This window comes from Aristolochia californica, unplaced genomic scaffold (genome assembly GCF_029961685.1).
Source record: "Aristolochia californica isolate CCGP_79_NKW_82.1479 unplaced genomic scaffold, dmAriCali1.0.hap1 SCAF_10, whole genome shotgun sequence".
Lineage (NCBI taxonomy): Eukaryota > Viridiplantae > Streptophyta > Magnoliopsida > Piperales > Aristolochiaceae > Aristolochia > Aristolochia californica.
The window spans coordinates 31,606,407-31,624,734 of NW_027181771.1; the positions used below are offsets into that span (position 1 = coordinate 31,606,407).

Here is an 18,328-nt window from a genome sequence, read left to right on the forward strand (position 1 = left end):
CTTTTATATGTAAATAAATTAATTTTATATTTAAAATAAATAATTATATTTAAATAATTATTTATTATTATATATTTTTTTATCAAGTTAGTACTTCGCGAGTTATGTTGACACTTTCCTACACCAGACTAGAGTCACTCGACCACGGGAGGCCGGACCCCGCCTGTAATAGTCCAGATCTCGGCCCGTAATGAGAAACTTAAATCCGTCTGATCGAGTCGACAACAACCAAAGGCTAATGATTTAGATCGTGTCCGAGTTCTAAGCTCCCATTGGACGGATGCGTTGGAACAAGAACTACACGCCACGTGTATAACAACCGAAGCATCTCGACGTCGCCAGTCCCTATTTGTCTCTGGAATCATGTCCCTCCCCCTTCATAGCAGAATTACAGAATCAGGCTCAAAGATCGCAAGCGTTATCGTAAGCTATTAAACGAACATGGCGATCACTTCACGTTTTCTCCTCTACTTTCTTCTCTGTGTTTCACTCTATTTGTTCTTCCGAGGAGCAGAAGGCGCTGCTGATCTTTACCAGGTACGATCTCAGAAATGCTCCTTGTTATCGATTTTGTTTTTGGTTCAAATGAGCTTTGGAATGAAAGAACTTCAGTTTATTCATCTGTTTTTTAGAATTGTTTATATAAAGGTAGATTTTGCGGTGGAGTTGTTGGCATTCATTTTGAAAGCTCTGCTCTGATTTAAAAGTGATTTTGTGCTCCTATCAAGCTTCAGGGTTCTGTCTTATACTTTAGTTGCATTTTGTATTGGAAAATGATATACATTGGGAGTTGAAATAGTAGTAATTAAATCAGACATTCAGTGTGTTTTACTATTGATCAAGGAGGTTCCAATGACAGAAATATTTATCCTGGAGAAGTCGAAAGCTTGCTGTACTATCTTGTGAAATTGTTACTCATAATTGGCTTATTTGGCAATTGACATTTCACTTTTATTTCTGTCTTTTTCTATTTTCCCGGTTACTCATTTCTACCCGACTGGTCTTGATTTCTTTCAGGTTCTTGGAGTAGAGAAAAATGCGAGTCAACGTGAGATTCAAAAAGCCTTTCACAAGTATGTCTTACTCTGGATGTTCAAATTTTGTCTAATCTTTTCTTTGTGCAGAATATGCTTCGTTCATCTACTTGTACCCCAGTTGTGATTTGGAGGAGAACCACCTTTTTTTTTAAATCAATCTTAATAACAGAACACGAATATGCTTCGTTCATCTACTTGTACCCCAGTTGTGATTTGGAGGAGAACCACCTTTTTTTTTAAATCAATCTTAATAACAGAACACCTTAAAGTTCTACCAGGCCGTCTCGTATGAAAGATTTTTAAATAAGCATGTCTTCTCTTTGTAATATTATATTTACATTCCCTTTACCTCTTGTTGTCAGGTTATCTCTCAAATATCACCCTGACAAGAATAAGGCTAAAGGTGCTCAGGAGAAGTTCGCTGAAATAAATAATGGTAGTGATCTTAATCTACTCCTTGACATTATTCTGTTGGTGTATTCTTTCTATATTAGATCTATTTCCTGTATTGTAGATATTTTACTTTGATAAGTGGTTGGAGGCGGGTAAGCTTTTCTTATGCCTTTGTTTTGTGCTATTCTGAGCTGACACTTGCTCCATTTGTATTTATTTTTGTTTAAATAACTAGATACCCTTACATATGGCCTGTGGTTCAGCCAAAGGCCCAATCTTCTTTCAACTATTTATAACTTGTAAGTTTTCTATACTTTGTTCCCAGCATATGAAATTCTATCAGATGAAGTGAAAAGAAAGAACTATGATACGTATGGAGATGAGAATGGGGGGCCAAGGTTTGATGCTGGTAATAATGGAGGGAAACAGGAAGGATATACCTACTTCACTGGCGGTCAGGGGAATAATCGTTTTTCATTCAGACCTGGTGGTCAGTGGCATACTACGGGCTCACAAGGGAAAGGTCAGGCTTTCTCTTTCTCTTTCGGTGGAAACCCTACTACAAGTGGAAACTCCGGTTTTGGTGGCTTTGATGACATTTTTTCCAACTTCTTTGGTGGTAATTTGAAAAGTGGAAACCAGTTTGGTGGTTCTGATGGGGGCAGGTCCACATCTGATTCTCCTTTAGCAATTCAGAATGTCAACTCTCAGGTGTTTAAGAAAGAAATATTGGACAAAGGGCTAACATGGATTTTGCTATTTTATACCCCTTCTTCAAAGGGATATAATGTTTTGGAATCAATTGTAGAAGATGTTGTCAGTTCGTTACAAGAAGTTGTGAAGGTAGGGATATATTTATTTCTGTGTTTGTACACCTCTGCAATATAGTTGCGTTTGTTCTTTATTGATGGTTTGAAGTACCCTTTTTTCCTCATGCAGGGTGGGAGTATAGATTGCCAAACTGAACAAGCACTTTGTAAGGAACTTGGTGTGTCACCTTCAAAATCCGCTAAGTTATTTATTTACTCTTACAGAACCAGTGAAAAGGCTTCGTTGGTGGAGTATACTGGTGATTGGGATGCCAAGGATCTGAAAATCTTTTGTCAAGATCAATTACCAAGATTCTCAAAAAGGATTAACTTGGGTCAGTTTGGTTTCTTATCAAGCACCACGGAGAACTTACCCAGAGTGCTTCTTCTTTCCACAAAGAAAACAACTCCGGTTATTTGGCGTGCTCTTAGTGGCCTGTACCGGAGGCGCTTTATTTTTTACGATGCGCAGGTACTGATGGTGCTGTTTCTTTCTCTGTTTCTGCCCCTTCTCTGAAAATCTCAATGAACTTATTATGCGTTTGTTTAGGTTTATGACAGTTCAGATTCAGCTGTCAAAAGCTTAGGAGTTGATGTACTTCCAGCTGTTATTGGTTGGCTTTCCAATGGAGAAAAGCATGTTCTCAGAACAGGACCCATTAAAGATTTGAAGTCTGGGATGAGGGAGTTGCGTACCTTACTTGACACATTTGAGAAGAAGAACAAGAAAGTATCTTCTAGTCACCAAACATCAAAACCAGAAGCTAGACGTGAGGAGAAACTTATACCGGAGCTTGTGGGTTCAAATATGGATACTTTGTGTGGCGAGAAAATTCCTGTATGCATTATAGGTGTTTTTAGATCACCAAAGGCCAAGGAGAAGCTGGAATCCATTCTGTCTGCTGTAAGTTCTCTCTCTCTCTCTTTCTCTGTACACATATAAGTTGCTAGTGTTCAATATGGTTATGATAAGTTGTAAATTATGTGTTTCCAGCCACAAAATTTTAAGCATATCGAAACATAACATATACTACCTTGACAGTGACATTGATATAATGACAGTTGCATAATCTGTTAAGCAGTGGTACTAGTTATCATAACAGTCGTTGTAGTTGTATTATAAATAATGGTGTTATGCCTTCATTTCGTAGTCTGCACAGTTGTCATGTCTGAAGAACTGGGGCTGTTGGTGCAGCTGGTGCTGCTGATCACTTAAAGTGGTTTCGTAATTTAGCAAATATTTTCCTCAATTGGTACTCTTGGTGCTAGTTCTGAACGAAGAATAAAGACTTGGCTCAAGGGCTGTTCCTGACCCAGGATTTTTAATCTGGAGTTGCCCTAGTAATAGTGAAACAATGTACTGCTCATGTCGATTGACTGCTTGTTTGTATACTTTCAGGTTTCACAGAAGACACTAACAAGGCCGTACAACAAGAAGGATACAATTTCTTATTCTCTTTTGGATGCTACAAAGCAGGCTGCATTTCTCAGCTCCTTGGACAAGGCAGGGTTCAAGTCTATGGATAATCTCTTGGTGGCTTACAAGCCTCGAAAAGAAAAATTTGCAGTATTTAAGGAGAGTCTCACCGTGGAAGAAGTTGAAAGATTCATCGGTTCAGTTCTTAATGGGGACGTTCAGTTCACAAAATCCCGGAAGAAACCTGTACTAAAATAAACAGCTTTTGAGGCCACAAATTTTTTGGCACTGTACAGAGCCCGAATGCAATCAAATCTCAGCAACTACTTGGCGATTCATTCATTTCTAGCGTCTCGTAATCTTGAGACCGGATCCATGATCACCGTAAGCGGGACACTGGTTAGATTGATGGAGATGAATTTGTAGATGGGGTTGTATAACACCAGATTACTCATATATTAACAATGTACCTGTATGTTATAAATAGAAAAACCCGTGGCTTCGTTTTCATGTCTTTTTGTTAGTTCTTTAGTCGTACGACTGAATCCTTCTACTGCGTTCACTAATACTACCGAAGGGTAATTTGACATATTAAAGCGTTGAAGCAATGTTGTCAAAGTGGGTCAACCTTATAGAAAAGAAATGGGTCTCACCACTTATTTCCCTTTGGACTTGGACTTCGGAATGTGCTCAACCTTAAAGGCCCATTTCTGTGTACGCATCTACTGCTGTTCACAACTTTATCTGGTGGATCGGATTGCTTGGAACCAATTGTCGGGCAAATTAGAAATGAGATTTATCGTTTTCTTTATCTCAACTCTCAACTGCAGATTTTCTGGTGGCGGAATAGAAAACTGATCTTCCGTGGTTGCAGGACTCTGTTCGCATGGCCTAACGAACAGATGACCTCAACATGACTCTCACTCTAAATTCATTGGCGGGTTTCAGTTCGGTGGTACATTTCTGCCCTTGTGGTCTCTTTGTTTGTTGATTTTGTTCGAACTGCATGCTGAATTTTACAGAGAGCAGAATGAGAGTTTTCGCTTTTGAAGTTCGAACAGAGACGCCTTTTGTTGGATCAATTTGTCTTATATATAGGTTCATCGTTCGATGTTTCTGAGTTAGAGATGCTTAAGAACTCTGAAATATATATAAAGGAAAAGGAAATCTTGTGCAGATGAATGAGACTTATATACTAGAGGCTGCAACGAAAATTTAAAGTGCGGAATATGTTATGGAATGATGGCGTTGCTAAAATCGCAACTTCTAGCATCTATTTAGGTCTCAAACGAGTTATGTTTTTCCGTATACAAAATGAACCAAACATGTAATGGAATTGTTTTAGATGGTTGGAAGAATATTGATTAGTTAGTACTCCAGTTTCAGCGTCACTGCAAGTTATGGTTTGCACTTGTCGTTGAGGCTGAATAGCATTTTCTGGTAGCCGGTGTTTCAAGTTGCTGAAGGAGTTGGGGTTGGCCTGGGCGGTTATCCTTGATTGCATGTATAAACAGGAAATTGTGTTTGATTTGAGTTAAAGGTTGTCGATAAGGTTGGTTGCAAGGTGAAATTTTGCATGTGGCTTCTTATTCATATTAGTGTGTGATGGGCAAGCCATCACTCTTTATCCCTATTAAAGTGACATTAACTGAACTACAAATTTCTAGTATGATTTTTTTTAGAAATTACTGATTGCTAGTTATCTACAACACAACCTAGGTCTTATCCAGCTGTTTCCTATGTTTTTGGTTGTTGAATTTTCTTTCCTAAACTTGCAAGGGGTATTATATCAAGCATAGAAGAGCAACAGTTGACAGGAGATAAAGTCTCAAAAAACACCAAAAGTTGGGCAAAAGTACATGGAAGGAGTTTGGTTCTTGCTACCAGTAATGGTTAAATAAAGAATAAGGGCAGCTGACTGTAGCTAAAGTCTAAATTCTAAGAATTAGAAAAATTAGTACTACATAGGATGAGGAGCTAGGTCACTTGAAATGCAGCTGATTTTTCACATCATTTGATAATTATTAAAATGGAAACATTTTTGGGGATGGACTAGTGTTCTTAAGATGTTATTCTGTTTATGGTAAATTTTTTGAGATAAGGGATGGAAGTTTATGAGGAGAAGTGGTAAGAGTCACTTGTATGAATTATGGAGATAGAGATGATGTTATGCAGCTCTTAGTTTTGTTGATATAATTGTTGTTATTATTATTATTACTATTATTATTATTTGAAATGAAAAAACAGATTATGTAAGGAAGCAGTTTGCAATGTGATGATAAAGAATGGGGAATCCTGCCTTTAGAATGGCCATTAAGAAAAAAAATGAAATGAATTAATTGGAGGCTTCGGTAATTGCAAAAAAATCTTAAGATATACAGAAAGATAGATGACTGATTTTGGGCCTTAAGCTATCCTTTGACACCTCAACTTAGTTTAACCTTGTTGATGCAATTGTCTCCATTACAGGCTTATGGTCTGAACATGAATATTGTTGCTTCTCTAGTGTGGAACTTACCAGTTAAACCAAGTTATGGAATTTGCACGTAAAGCCACTTCCAGGGTCATGGTTTCTGAGGCTAATAATTTTGCTAGTGAATTTTGATTGGCACCATCTCTCTCTCTCTCTCTCTCTCATCTATTGCTACTATTTTCATTAAGATACATTTTCTTAAAGTTCCCTAAGTAATGAAAAAGGATTTCTTTTTCCAATTTGCAGAACTTTGCCTTTGAGTTTGATGTATAATAGAACTGATTTGAAAGCATGGCAAATCTAATAACGTGACAAGGGACACCACCTTTTGGTGGGTGAGATGGTCTGCATGTTTTGTCAGCCCTTCTCACTTACTAGAAAAGGTTGGCCACCATTCTCAATATTGAGCATTGTATGATCGTGGCAATGATGTCATGTGGTACTTCCCATTTTCATGGAAGAGAGTTGAGAGAAGCCAAGTTCCTTTTATTTCCGTAGGAACTCTGATTAGACATTTTTTGACTGGTGATGGATCTTCTTTTGGGGCCGAAGGACCGATATATTCAAGGATAATCACCTACATACCAGTGAAATGTCACACAAATACCTAATATATCCAAAGGACCAATGCCCCCAGGAGGGGGTTACTATTGTGAGGTATTGTGTTTAAATCCCACTATGGTATGGGGTTGTAAATTTTTTATTTTTTTTAAAAAAAGGGAGCCTTCACGCCTTCTGGTTTCAAATTTGTACGTAAGTTCCTCTGTACTACCCATCTATCCTTGCTATAAATATGTTAGTCAACTCCAACCATGACTTTCAAAAAGACAGAATTATGCAATGAAACACTACTTTGACTCTAAGGGTAGCCTTATGAAATAAGCATTCATGCGGGATCACACAAATGATGTAGCATCCACCTAATGACATGTATTAGAATGTTGTTCATTGATTTTGTTGTGAATAATCCCATATCGGTAATAGAGTGATTCACAACTTGGTTTAAGAACATGGGTTTGCCTCTCTATGCTTAGCTTGTGCTTTGAGTTGTAGTGGGCCTCTACAGATAATTGGGCATCCACCAAAAAATTATCCACGTGTTAAGGTAAGCTACCCAATCGGCTACAGGTCATTAGATGTGGAAGTTCCAGGGTGATAAGATGCTGATGGTTGCAGAAGATGGACTTGTCGACCCAGGTCTCGTGTGCCATGCTATTATTACTTATTATTTATATTCCATATAGCAAAGGCATAGTCTGGTTTTGGGCCTGACTTGGTCGAGGCCCACTGGTGACTGGTTGAGGTGGTGTTCTCTTCTAGAGCAATGTGAGATAGATTCTGCTGGTGAGCCATTCTGGGTGCTTCTTGTAGAATCACGGCATCTGTGGGTCGCCTTTGCAAAGTAACGGCATTGGTGCTTTTGGGACTCAGATTGTTAGGGGATACAAAAAGGACTCATGTGCAGGGTTGTTGAGAATAGTCCCCTATTGGTAATGGAGTGATCCACAATCAGGTATAAGTCTATAAGAACTTGGGTTTGATTTATCCACTTTAACCTTGAGGCTTTGAGCTGGATGGTTTCCCCCATATCCAATGAGGGTTATTAGCATATCTTACATCACTTTTTTTGGGGGGAATAATAAATTATTAAGCAAAAAGGCAAAAGCAAATTACAATGAGTTAAGCATGAGGGGACCTGTTACAAGGGATTGTAGGGAAACTTCCTGTTTAGCACAGGATTCAGCCAATAAGTTGGCTGATCTACGCATATAGAGTCAAAAATAAAGAGGAAAGGTTAACAATCTCATGGAACACCTACCAGTGCTGCTAAGGGGGAGTAGAAACTGTACAACAACACCCAACTACCGCTGTATTATCCCTTTCAATCCAAGCTGCCCACACATGCCCTCTTTGAAGATGAGAAGCCCACGCCTCAATGCTTGAAGTTCAGCAGTGGTTGAAGTGCCAAGAGGACCTCAATAGGAGGCAAGAGTTTTATAATTTCAAGCGAGGGAGGGTCCATTCAGCCATAGCCACTAGCCTGCGAATGGACATCTTGGAAAATGAGACGCTGATTGTCGTGAAAGCGAGCCCACAAACTTTCAAACTCACATTTGGTGCTTTGCAATGCTGCAAAAGAACCCATAGTCCCGCACGGAATATGAGTAATGCACGGAGGGAGGAGGGTTTCGCCCAGTGCAGGATTCCAGCCCTTTACCAAGATCGTAGATCTGGTTAAGGCAGCCAGGACTGCACAGATTCAACCCAATTTTCTTGAAGAAGTGAGTCCATATTTTCCAACCAAAGGGGTAATGGATAAGGACATGATCCACATTCTCCTCCAAATCAGCATAGAAACTGCAAGGGCCGTTCTGGATCATGTTTCTCTACTCCTAAGGTTAATCAGCTGTGAAAGTTTTGCCCAGCATTGCACTCTGATGGAAAAGTTGGATTTAAGGGGTCCAGATACTTTCCAGGTAATGGATGCATCACAGGCCGATGTGTGCAGCCATCCTTTAACCTATCGTATGCTGAGGAGATGATGAATTTTCCACTTTCATCATAAGTCCAAGTGATTTTGTCTTCAGTTTGGTTACATATTCTTATTCCCTAGAGGGCAGGAATAAGATTACTGGCCTCGTTGCTCTCATAATCACACAGACCTCTTCTAAAGTGCAAATCTCAATCATTGCTACTTTTCCTCAGCTCTCTTTGAGTTAGCCACCGTGATTGATTGGTTGCTAGCCAGATTGTAGAGCAGCGGGTAGGAGATCTTGGGGGTTTTACTTCCAATCCACCAATCTTCCCAGAACATAACTGAATTCCCACTCCCCACAGAGAATTTGATGGCCTTGGCAAACTTTGTTTGGAGAGGGAAGAGGGGCCTCCATGAGGATGAAAATTTTCTGTGACTCCTGCCTTGCAGCCACAATCTTGCCTCCCAATTCATTTTTTTTCTATAACTTAGTCTCCATATAAGTTTGGGAGAGGTGTTATCTCTAAAACCACTTGATCAAGAGAGCTTGATTCATTTCTTTGATGCTAAGAACTCCCAGCGTCCCCCCCCCCCCCCCCCCCAAATTAGCTTTGGCTTAAAGACATCCTTCCAATTTACTAGATGGTATTTGAAGCAATCCTCAGCTCCTCTCCATAAGAATGTTTTACAACACTCGTGCAGGCATCCATTGAATTTTATGACTCATAGGTCCATGTTGTTAGAAAGTTGTAATTTCCATTATATGAGGGTATTTTTTGTGATATTAGGCAGGTATGTCAGTAATTAATCCTACATTCAAATCTGCATATCTAGAAACTTTACGAATGGCCTCTTTGCTGCTTGTAAATTGTGATTATTGCTATTGAGACTATTATTGCAGTCTTACTATTATGCTAGAATTATCCATGTTTACCTCTATTTTCTAAAATGGGGTTGGACTTTAGGAGGTTTTAGTGCTTCAGTTATCCTGTCCATTGAATTTGATTTTCATGTTAATTAATTTTGTTAGTTACTGCATTGTGTTCCAGGTAAAACTTCAACATGTTTCAAAATCTGTTGTTGGAGAAAATAATGGGGTGACTTGGGGAAAACCTTTTGGATTAAAAACCTTGTCATTTAGATCGAGTAGGTCATCCATGGAACTGAGATGGAATATCTTGACCTCAGCTTCTGATAATAATAATATTGCTACAAACTCGATCGATGTGGACCTTGAAGGTCCCAAAGAAGTCCTTACTGATGATAAGTCATCTAAGTCCAAGCCAATGCCTGTGAATTCATCTGACATGAGCACTACAGATGGAGCCGCTGGAGTCTCTTCCTCAGATGAACAACCCGTACCAAAGAGATCTCCTTTAACTGCAAGAGAAAGAGTAAAGGCTGCAAGGGTCCTTTCCAGATATGCAGATTCAAAACCATCAAAATCAGAAATGGGTAGCAATGTTCTGGATGCATTACGAGAAACTGACAAAGGGAAAATGAGATCCCGCCTACCCGAAGCTCCCTTGAACTTGTTTGATGATAGTAAGAGAGGGTTACCAAAACCAGGTTTAACCTTCGATTTTCCAGGGGGTAGCGATCTGTTACTTATTATTTTCTCTTTTGTTTTCATCAGCTCGGTCATGTTTGCTACAACATATATTGTCTGGAAAGCAGGTGCAATTCACTTTAACGAGTACTGATCAAATGAGCTCAGATTGTGCTAAGAATGAATGACTTGGTCCAAGCAAAGCTGGTACAGTTGACAGGCACTGGTGTCTGGCAGAATGCAGTTGTACCAATCCGTTTGATGTCTGCTGGTTATAGGAAACAAGCTGAACTGAAGAACAATTTTCAGCTGATGAACAAATTTTTGGTACTCTCCACATTTTCAATGTCTGGAAAATGGTGCCTGTTAAGTAGTCCCTATGCATCAAACTGTAAAATGCTATGGCACCCAAATGTTGTATTTTATTGCATTCTCTCAGGAAAATTTGGTTTAAGAAAATACGTTTCTGGTAAAGACAGTGGTTGCAATATAAGGTATTGAAATCAGCAGTGGAAGTGAGATTGTTGAGTGGGATCTTGGGTTTAAGTCTCACCGGTATATGGGGGTAAAAGATTAAAAAAAATAAACAAAGAAGAACAAATGATGGGCTGATCTATGAGAGCAGGTAATTCTGTTTTATACTCGTTTCAGTGAATGTAGTATGGATCAGGGAAGATCTCTCCTCACTGGCACTACCCTCTACAGGCATGCCATGTGTAGAGGCTGACCAGCTCTTGAAGTCTCCCTCCCCTCACATCCGAAAAGATCATATTAAAACATATCCAATTTTCTCGTTTTGATCTTCTGGTCCAGTGCAATGAGCAGTCTGAACTTTCTCTCTTCTTTGATCCTTTTCTGTGGGCATATTTTGTAAAATGATGCTTGTGAGCATGATAGCCATTCAATCTCTATTCACTCTTGTCAATCAAGAGTCCTTTCCCTAAGGGTATGTTTGGAACCCCATAGATAATAAAATAAAATGAGAATTATTTTTTTTCTTTTCTTTTCTAGGGGTTTTATACATACTCTAAGTTTAGCTTTCTGTAGACGCTGCCTACATCTCATGGCACCCTACTTCAAGCCAAAGCCATGGTCTGCCAACTTATTGCCCTCAATTATCACCCACCCCCTACCCCCAAAACTCGGATTCCCTTTTTATTTTCTTTCATCTCAACTCTTTCTTAATACCTCTTCCACAGAAAAATGTAACATAATTGATGGGTTTGGCATAAAATGAAAAAGAAAAAGGGAAAAAACCAAAGAAAATGGGCAAGCCTCTGACTTGTAGACAAAGCAATCAATTTACAGATGTGAAGTGGGTTCCTCATGAATTGATGCAAAGACGAGGAATTCCTTGGAAGCCTTCATGGGACCCTAAACAAATAGTTGATAGTTAAAGCTCACCAAACGCTGCCCATGTCTCCATCTTTCTTATTTTGAACATTGCATGGATGCATTCAAACATTGACCTCAAATCATTGCACAATGGGATAAAATGATTTAGCAAGTAAGGACAAAACTTCAATTGGATATGTAAATGTTCTGTGGAAGGGGTGCCCCTCACCCTCAAAATCTTTGGGACCAGATGTATTTATTTCAATTCTTTCACGTTAGGTCATCTGTCTCTCTCTCTCTCTCTCTCTCTCTCATGCTTTACCCTAGAATAACTTGAAAGAACCCTGTTGAATTTAGCTCCTAAAATGGATTAGTCACTTATCATGATGATTCAGTCGAGGATCACTGAACCATCAACTTCAATAACATTTGAATTGTCTTTGTAGACAAGGATTGATTTCTTTTGTTAATTTGGTCGCAAGTCACAAATCTCTCCCTTATTCATCATTCGAAGACTAGAAATTGTGAAAGGGAACAAGTAGACTAGGAGGAGATTTTCAACTGGTTGTTTAAATATGAAACCTGTAGGCCTTTTTTTTTTTTTTTTTGGGAGGAAATCTGGTCTGAAGACCTGAACTGATACTCTGGTTAATTTCTCAGTAGCACAGCTTTGTAAAAAGTCCCTTTGGAGGGTTTCGAAATTGATCTGCTTGCTGGGTGTCGGTACAGCCTCCACCAATTATTTTATTCAGCATATTTCAGTTTCAATCCTATCCCCCTTTCATTTTCAAGTGAGGGGATGTGGGGTCCGGCGGTCTGGCTTCCGAAGTTAAAGAATTCTCTCAATCCTTAGCTTTCCGGACTACCCTTTATTTCCTCATTTAATAAAGGGGTCCCTCCTCCTATCCACATGTGGTGTAGGGTACCCTCTGTACCTAAAAGGACAATGAAAAAGACACCAAAGTGGAATCTATTCAAATTCATTAGTCAGACGTACATGAACTGAGTTAACTTTTTTTTTTTTTTTTTCTATATGAGTAGGTATCTTTAGACTTTTAAACCTGAAAGACAGAAAAATGGTCTTTAGAATTTAGAATTAAATATTAATTAAAGTGGGTTCATATCCCAGAAGAATCCTTTGGCTTTTACCTTTTTGAAATAAACGTTTACAGGCTTTTTAGTTTTTAATTGGCCTCAGTTGACTGCTGTCTTTGCTTAAACTGGGTTTTATACACATTTCTTTGCTGTATGCACTTGAGCAAATCTTACTGAAAAGATCAGTCGGTTTTTAGTATCAGAAGACTTAACAGTTAAGACTCCTCAGTGTTTAAATCATTTACAGAACTGACTGTAGATATAATTACAAGGTCTGCATTAAAAAACACTTGCTTTCTCTGTCTATTGTCTCTCCCCTTTCCAACAACCCATTTGTTTAGTGGATTGCTAATCACCTGGTTCATTTATTTTCTCATCAATGCTCGTTTAAAATGAAGATCAGCTGAGCTTAAGTGTATACTCCATTAAGAACATTCTTGGAAACTGCTTATTATAAGTAGGAAATAGAATAAGACGCCAGCTCCAAGGTCGTGGAAAGTGCAGGGTGGTTTGTATGTTTACAAGTATAATTTAACAGAAAGGATTGTATAAGAGACATACCATTCTATTTGCTTGTTGTATACATAGCATATATGATTATGGCACGCTTCTGGCATGAGAAGCACCTCAGAAGCTCATCTTTTCATGGCAAACCAGTGACTGGGTGGCTAGGATTGCTCAGAAGAATTCTTGGAAGAACCAGGAGAAAGGTCATGTAGATTGGCAAGAGGTGATTGATGAAATCGATGGCCTCTAAGAGTTCCAGTTTCTGTGGTATTTGTCTGGTTGGTCAGCTACTCCGCCGTGTAGCGTGCCGCGGATCCTCAGAAAGAGAGAGAGAGAGAGAGAGAGAGAGAGAGAGTTGAAACTCTGGGACGCATTTCTCAACTTACTTGCCTCACACAATAACTGCTGGCTACATATTTACTGGAATATAAAGAAGTGGGGGGGAAACTGCTTGCTGCATACTGTTAACCGGCCATCCTCACGCTTTATATTCAAAGACTACCTCTCTGCTTCTCTTGAAAGGAAACTGGGGACTTCCAAATTGCATTCTTCGTCTTCCTGAATAGTCGTCTATGCCATGAGTCCTGTGGCTCAGACACCACCGCCGCTAGCACGGGAAGAAGGATTTTGTTCACAGGTACATTTCCTTGTGAAGCTGGACGTGCTGTGGATTTTCCCTCCTTTTGTCTTGTGTCTTTGCTTCAAAATTTATTTCTTTGAGCTCCTTGGCAAATGGGTTTGGAGTACAAAGTTATACTGCTCCATATTCTTCCTGTTTCTCTTGCCTTTTTTCTCTGTTTCTGTTGATCGTTCTTCCAGTTGGGAAAAATGGGTTGTATTTGAAGACAGATAGTTCATTAAGCTGCTGCTTGTGATATTTTTCTCTTTCTATGTTTTCTACTAACGTATGTATAAACGGCGATTATCATTCTTCTTGTCTATCAGCTTCCGTTTGTTCAGTGTAAATGACCAGAGCTTGGACTGGTATTATCTCTGACATAATGAATTTGTTTTACAAATCAGAACTTGAAGAGGGCTTCATGCAAGGCTGTACTGACACTGGCTTATCAGAGTCTTGGAGTGGTCTACGGTGACCTTAGTACCTCTCCTCTTTATGTTTATAAGACCACCTTCTCAGGAAAGTTAAGACTCCACGAAGACGATGAGGAAATTTTTGGTGTGCTGTCCTTCATCTTCTGGACACTGACCCTCATTCCTCTGGTCAAGTATATTTTCATCGTATTATCAGCAGATGACAATGGAGAAGGTACAATTCATTATCCTATTCGAATACAATAAGCATTAGACCCAATTCAAGTTACTTGTGGTGCTTCTTTGGGAGATTGATCAGAAGTCTGGTAGAGTGGGCAGTCCAGTCAATCCTAATGGTCCTTCCTGAGGCTAGAATAAGCGCTCTTCGAATGGTTGACTGTTCTGGCATACTGTTTCAACAGTCTCAACTCAGGGGCCATTCAAGCTGCTTCTTGTTGCCTCCCTTACAAAATAAAACTTCTTCTCTAGTTTCCTAGGAATTGGTTCTCACCACAGTACCACTGCAATCAACCAAATTAAATCTTATGAACAACTACAGATCAGTCAGTTCTAATCACTTTTTTCGGCTGATTATAGTGCAGGTGGTACGTTTGCCTTGTACTCCCTTCTGTGCAGACATGCAAGACTATGCATTCTGCCCAACCAACAAGTGGCTGATGAAAGGTTATCAACATATGGAACGGAGGAAGCATCTAGCACATGGCAGAGTCGTCTGCTTAAATCATTTTTTGAAAAGCACCCCAAGTTTCGTTATGCACTGTTGGTTGTTGTGTTGCTTGGAACAAGTATGGCAATTGGGGACGGCGTCCTCACACCGACAATTTCAGGTAACTCTCTCGCTAGTTTACTTTTTAGTCATTATCCAAAGTATTGAACAGATTCAACCTGTCATTCTGGAGATTTTGATCTGTTTAAAGTTATCTACCGGTTAAAGTTTCAAAGAAGTGATAATCCTCTGCTTTCTAAGTTAACTTCGTGTGAATTTTGACTTGACTCAAACTTGTTTTTGGTCAGTTCTTTCTGCAGTATCAGGCATTAAAGTGAAGATTGATAAACTTCATGAAAGTAAGTTCGTGTATACTACTCATCTGTGAGTTGATCCATATTATCTTTGCTCTTGTTCTTATTTCTGTTAAATTTTTAGATTTCAGCTTTCTCAAAGCTAAGATAGTCATGAATATTCAGATTATATTGTGGTGATCGCTTGCGTGATTCTCGTGGTTCTTTTTTCTCTTCAATACCATGGCACAAACAAGGTTGCTTTCATGTTTGCACCAATAATTACAGCATGGCTTCTATGTATTAGTGGTGTCGGTTTATACAATATATTTCGATGGAACCCAAGTATAGTACATGCACTTTCTCCCCTTTACATGTTCAAATTCCTTAAGAGCATGGGCAAAGAAGGATGGATCTCACTGGGAGGAGTAGTTCTCTGTATTACAGGTAGATCTCTTTGAACAAATGGTTATCTCTTTAGTAGTTCTCTTTGTAAAAAGTACTGGTCATTTGTGCAGGTGCCGAAACTATGTTTGCTGATTTGGGTCATTTCTCTCCATTCTCAATTAAGGTAAAAAATATTTCTATTTGGAAATTCTTATTTGGCTGTGAGCTTTAGTATTTCATGGACTTGCTTAATCTATTTGGTCATTGCAGATTGCTTTCACTTGTCTAGTGTATCCCTGCCTCGTTGTGGCTTACATGGGTGAAGCTGCCTATCTTTCAAAACACCATGAAGATATCCAAAGTAGCTTCTATAAGGCCATACCAGGTAAACAAGCATAAGTTTTCCTTTCATGACTCAGTCTATTAAGTTTCAGCTTCTCTGTAATGGCTTTAAACAGAAGTAACTATTCTAGATTGCTCAAATTCTACTCCCAGGTTGCAGTGTCTGTGAATGGATAGTTATTTAGAAATGCAAATGGTTCTACATTTTCTCTCTCTGTTGAGTGTTCCTTTTTAGTGAGTGCCCTCATGACTTGTACCCTGTTCTTCTTTGTAACCAATTCTTGCTTGTCTTGCAGAACCTGTTTTTTGGCCAGTTTTCATTGTGGCCACATTAGCAGCAATTGTGGGGAGCCAAGCTGTTATATCAGCTGCCTTCTCCATGGTAAGCCAGAGTTGTGCTCTGAGCTGCTTCCCTCGAGTGAGGATCATTCATACTTCAAGTAGAATATTTGGTCAGATTTACATCCCTGAAGTCAATTGGATATTGATGTGCTTATGTTTAGCCGTCACCATTGGGTTAAGGGACACCAACATGATTGGCCATGCTTATGGTACGATGCTGATCTCTCATAAACATTCTTTAAAATCTTGCTTGGTATTCTAATGATACGGCAAAGTCAAGTGGACCTCAGTGTCCTAGCAAAAAAATTGAAAACGTAACATTATGATTAGAGATGGTTTACAGTAGATTATGCATATTCTGAAACTAGAGTTGAAAATTTACATTTTAAAAGTTTTTATACCTGACTTGATTAGAATGCCTCATTTTCAGGACTTGCTGTCTCAGCAGTAATGTTTGTGACAAGTTGCTTGATGACTATGGTGATAATAATTGTATGGAAGCAAACGATAATTCTGGCTCTTGTTTTCCTATTCTTCTTTGGATCATTTGAGTTATTGTACTTCTCATCCTCCCTTATAAAGATAGCTGAAGGAGGATGGGTTCCACTTGTTTCGTCCTTGGTCTTCATGGCCATCATGTATACTTGGAACTATGGTACAATGAAGAAGCACGAATTTGATATGGAGAACAAGGTCTCAATGAAAAGATTATTGGCTTCAGGTCCTAGTCTGGGCATGGTGCGTGTGCCTGGAATTGGACTTATGTACAGTGACCTTATTACAGGGGTGCCTGCAGTTTTTGGGCATTTTGTAACAAACTTGCCTGCTTTCCACCAGGTACTAGTTTTTGTCTGTGTGAAATCTGTTCAGGTTCCCTATGTCAGTGAGGCAGAACGGTTTCTGGTGGGCAGAATTGGGCCAAAAGAGTATAGAATGTTTAGATGTATAGTCAGGTATGGCTACAAGGACATCCAAGAGAATTATGACTTTGAGAATAGATTACTGTCTAAAATTGTGGACTTCATAGAGATGGAAGGAGAAGAATTTTATTATTATGCTGTCTCAGATGGTGAACTTCTTGACACACAGGTCGTGCAGCCTGAGTCACGAAGTTCAGATAATAATTCAATCATCAAAGAAGAGTCTATTGATATTTTGAAAGCTAAAGAATCTGGGGTTGCTTATATCATTGGGCACTCGTATGCGAAGGCAAAGAAATCTTCCTCTTTCCTCAAGAAGTTTGTGATCAATATAGTCTTTGAATTTCTTAGCAAGAACTGCCGGGGCGCTGATGTTGCCCTTAGCATCCCTCACACATCTTTACTTGAAGTGGGTATGATCTACTATGTGTAACAAAGGGAAAAAGAAATGGGTTGTTGAGATCTCTTTTGGAGAGGCTTCAGAGTCGGGCCTCTGTCCTGGAAGCTAAGCTAAGAGACTAATTGTACAGATGAGGGCTCAGGATCGATCCTTAAAACACAGAGAAGCAAAGGGAAAACTTGGTATTTATAGGTCTTTCAGAAAGTTTATATTCTTTTTTTTCTTTTCACATGTTAATGGGCTTGGATGGAAATCTCTTTTTTGAAAACAAATGAAACTTTTAATTGGCTTTCTCCAAATTCGTCTGAATTTTAACTTTTTAGTGGACTTGTAAGAGTTAACAATTTAACCTTTTCTTACTGAATTTTATTCTCTTATGCAGTATCAGAATCTGAGGGAATCCTTTTAAGGGAAAAACTCTGAATTGTAGAACCTTATTGCAGGACTGATTTGGGTGTGAAATTTAGGTCAGGAAGTAATTGGGAGACTCCTAATATGTGTTTAGATATGGTAGTCCAATTGTACTAGTATTGGCAGGTTTTCAATTACATAGAGAGGTAAATAGAGTTACCTTTCCTTTGCTTATACATGAATTAGCAGATCTGAACTACCTAATATGAGTTTCAAACATCAATTTATAGGCCATAGAACAAGATCTAAAACAAACTAATGAATGTTAAATTTAAGTAGTGGAATGCAAATGGTACTGGTAATGAGTCATTGCAAAAGGCCCCATTTTATAGTGCAAATGATACTTGATGAGATGTACTTGTTATTTGCAAAGGCTCGTAAAT

At 39.0% G+C, this 18,328-nt stretch overlaps 3 protein-coding genes across 5 annotated transcripts; all 3 read left to right on the forward strand.

The window, feature by feature from the left end:
* The first annotated feature begins 374 nt into the window (after window positions 1-374).
* LOC137942454 (dnaJ protein ERDJ3A) lies at window positions 375-4,149 on the forward strand. Its single transcript, XM_068788101.1, has 7 exons — window positions 375-537; window positions 1,018-1,073; window positions 1,400-1,473; window positions 1,756-2,273; window positions 2,370-2,711; window positions 2,790-3,143; window positions 3,639-4,149. Exons 1-7 carry the CDS (start codon window positions 442-444, stop codon window positions 3,912-3,914), a joined length of 1,716 nt encoding a protein of 571 aa, XP_068644202.1. The 5' UTR covers window positions 375-441; the 3' UTR covers window positions 3,915-4,149.
* Window positions 4,150-4,454: 305 nt separating this feature from the next.
* On the forward strand, window positions 4,455-10,615 carry LOC137936165 (uncharacterized). 2 transcript variants are annotated; one of them, XM_068780735.1, is made up of 3 exons: window positions 4,455-4,611; window positions 9,655-10,150; window positions 10,242-10,615. In XM_068780735.1, the coding sequence occupies exons 1-3, from the start codon at window positions 4,570-4,572 to the stop codon at window positions 10,340-10,342; spliced, it is 639 nt and encodes a 212-aa protein (XP_068636836.1). In that variant the 5' UTR covers window positions 4,455-4,569; the 3' UTR covers window positions 10,343-10,615. The 2 variants fall into 2 exon arrangements, with proteins under 2 accessions (XP_068636836.1, XP_068636827.1); XM_068780726.1 differs by having other exon boundaries at window positions 9,655-10,615.
* A 2,952-nt stretch (window positions 10,616-13,567) lies between these two features.
* LOC137936158 (potassium transporter 1-like) lies at window positions 13,568-18,066 on the forward strand. 2 transcript variants are annotated; one of them, XR_011109516.1, is made up of 10 exons: window positions 13,568-13,728; window positions 14,115-14,358; window positions 14,726-14,971; window positions 15,159-15,209; window positions 15,330-15,590; window positions 15,662-15,714; window positions 15,801-15,915; window positions 16,169-16,423; window positions 16,645-17,716; window positions 17,917-18,066. XR_011109516.1 is itself a non-coding variant. In XM_068780719.1 (9 exons), the coding sequence occupies exons 1-9, from the start codon at window positions 13,669-13,671 to the stop codon at window positions 17,565-17,567; spliced, it is 2,208 nt and encodes a 735-aa protein (XP_068636820.1). In that variant the 5' UTR covers window positions 13,568-13,668; the 3' UTR covers window positions 17,568-17,882. The 2 variants fall into 2 exon arrangements, 1 of the variants encoding a protein (XP_068636820.1); XM_068780719.1 differs by lacking the exon at window positions 17,917-18,066 and having other exon boundaries at window positions 16,645-17,882.
* The last annotated feature ends 262 nt before the right edge of the window (window positions 18,067-18,328 follow it).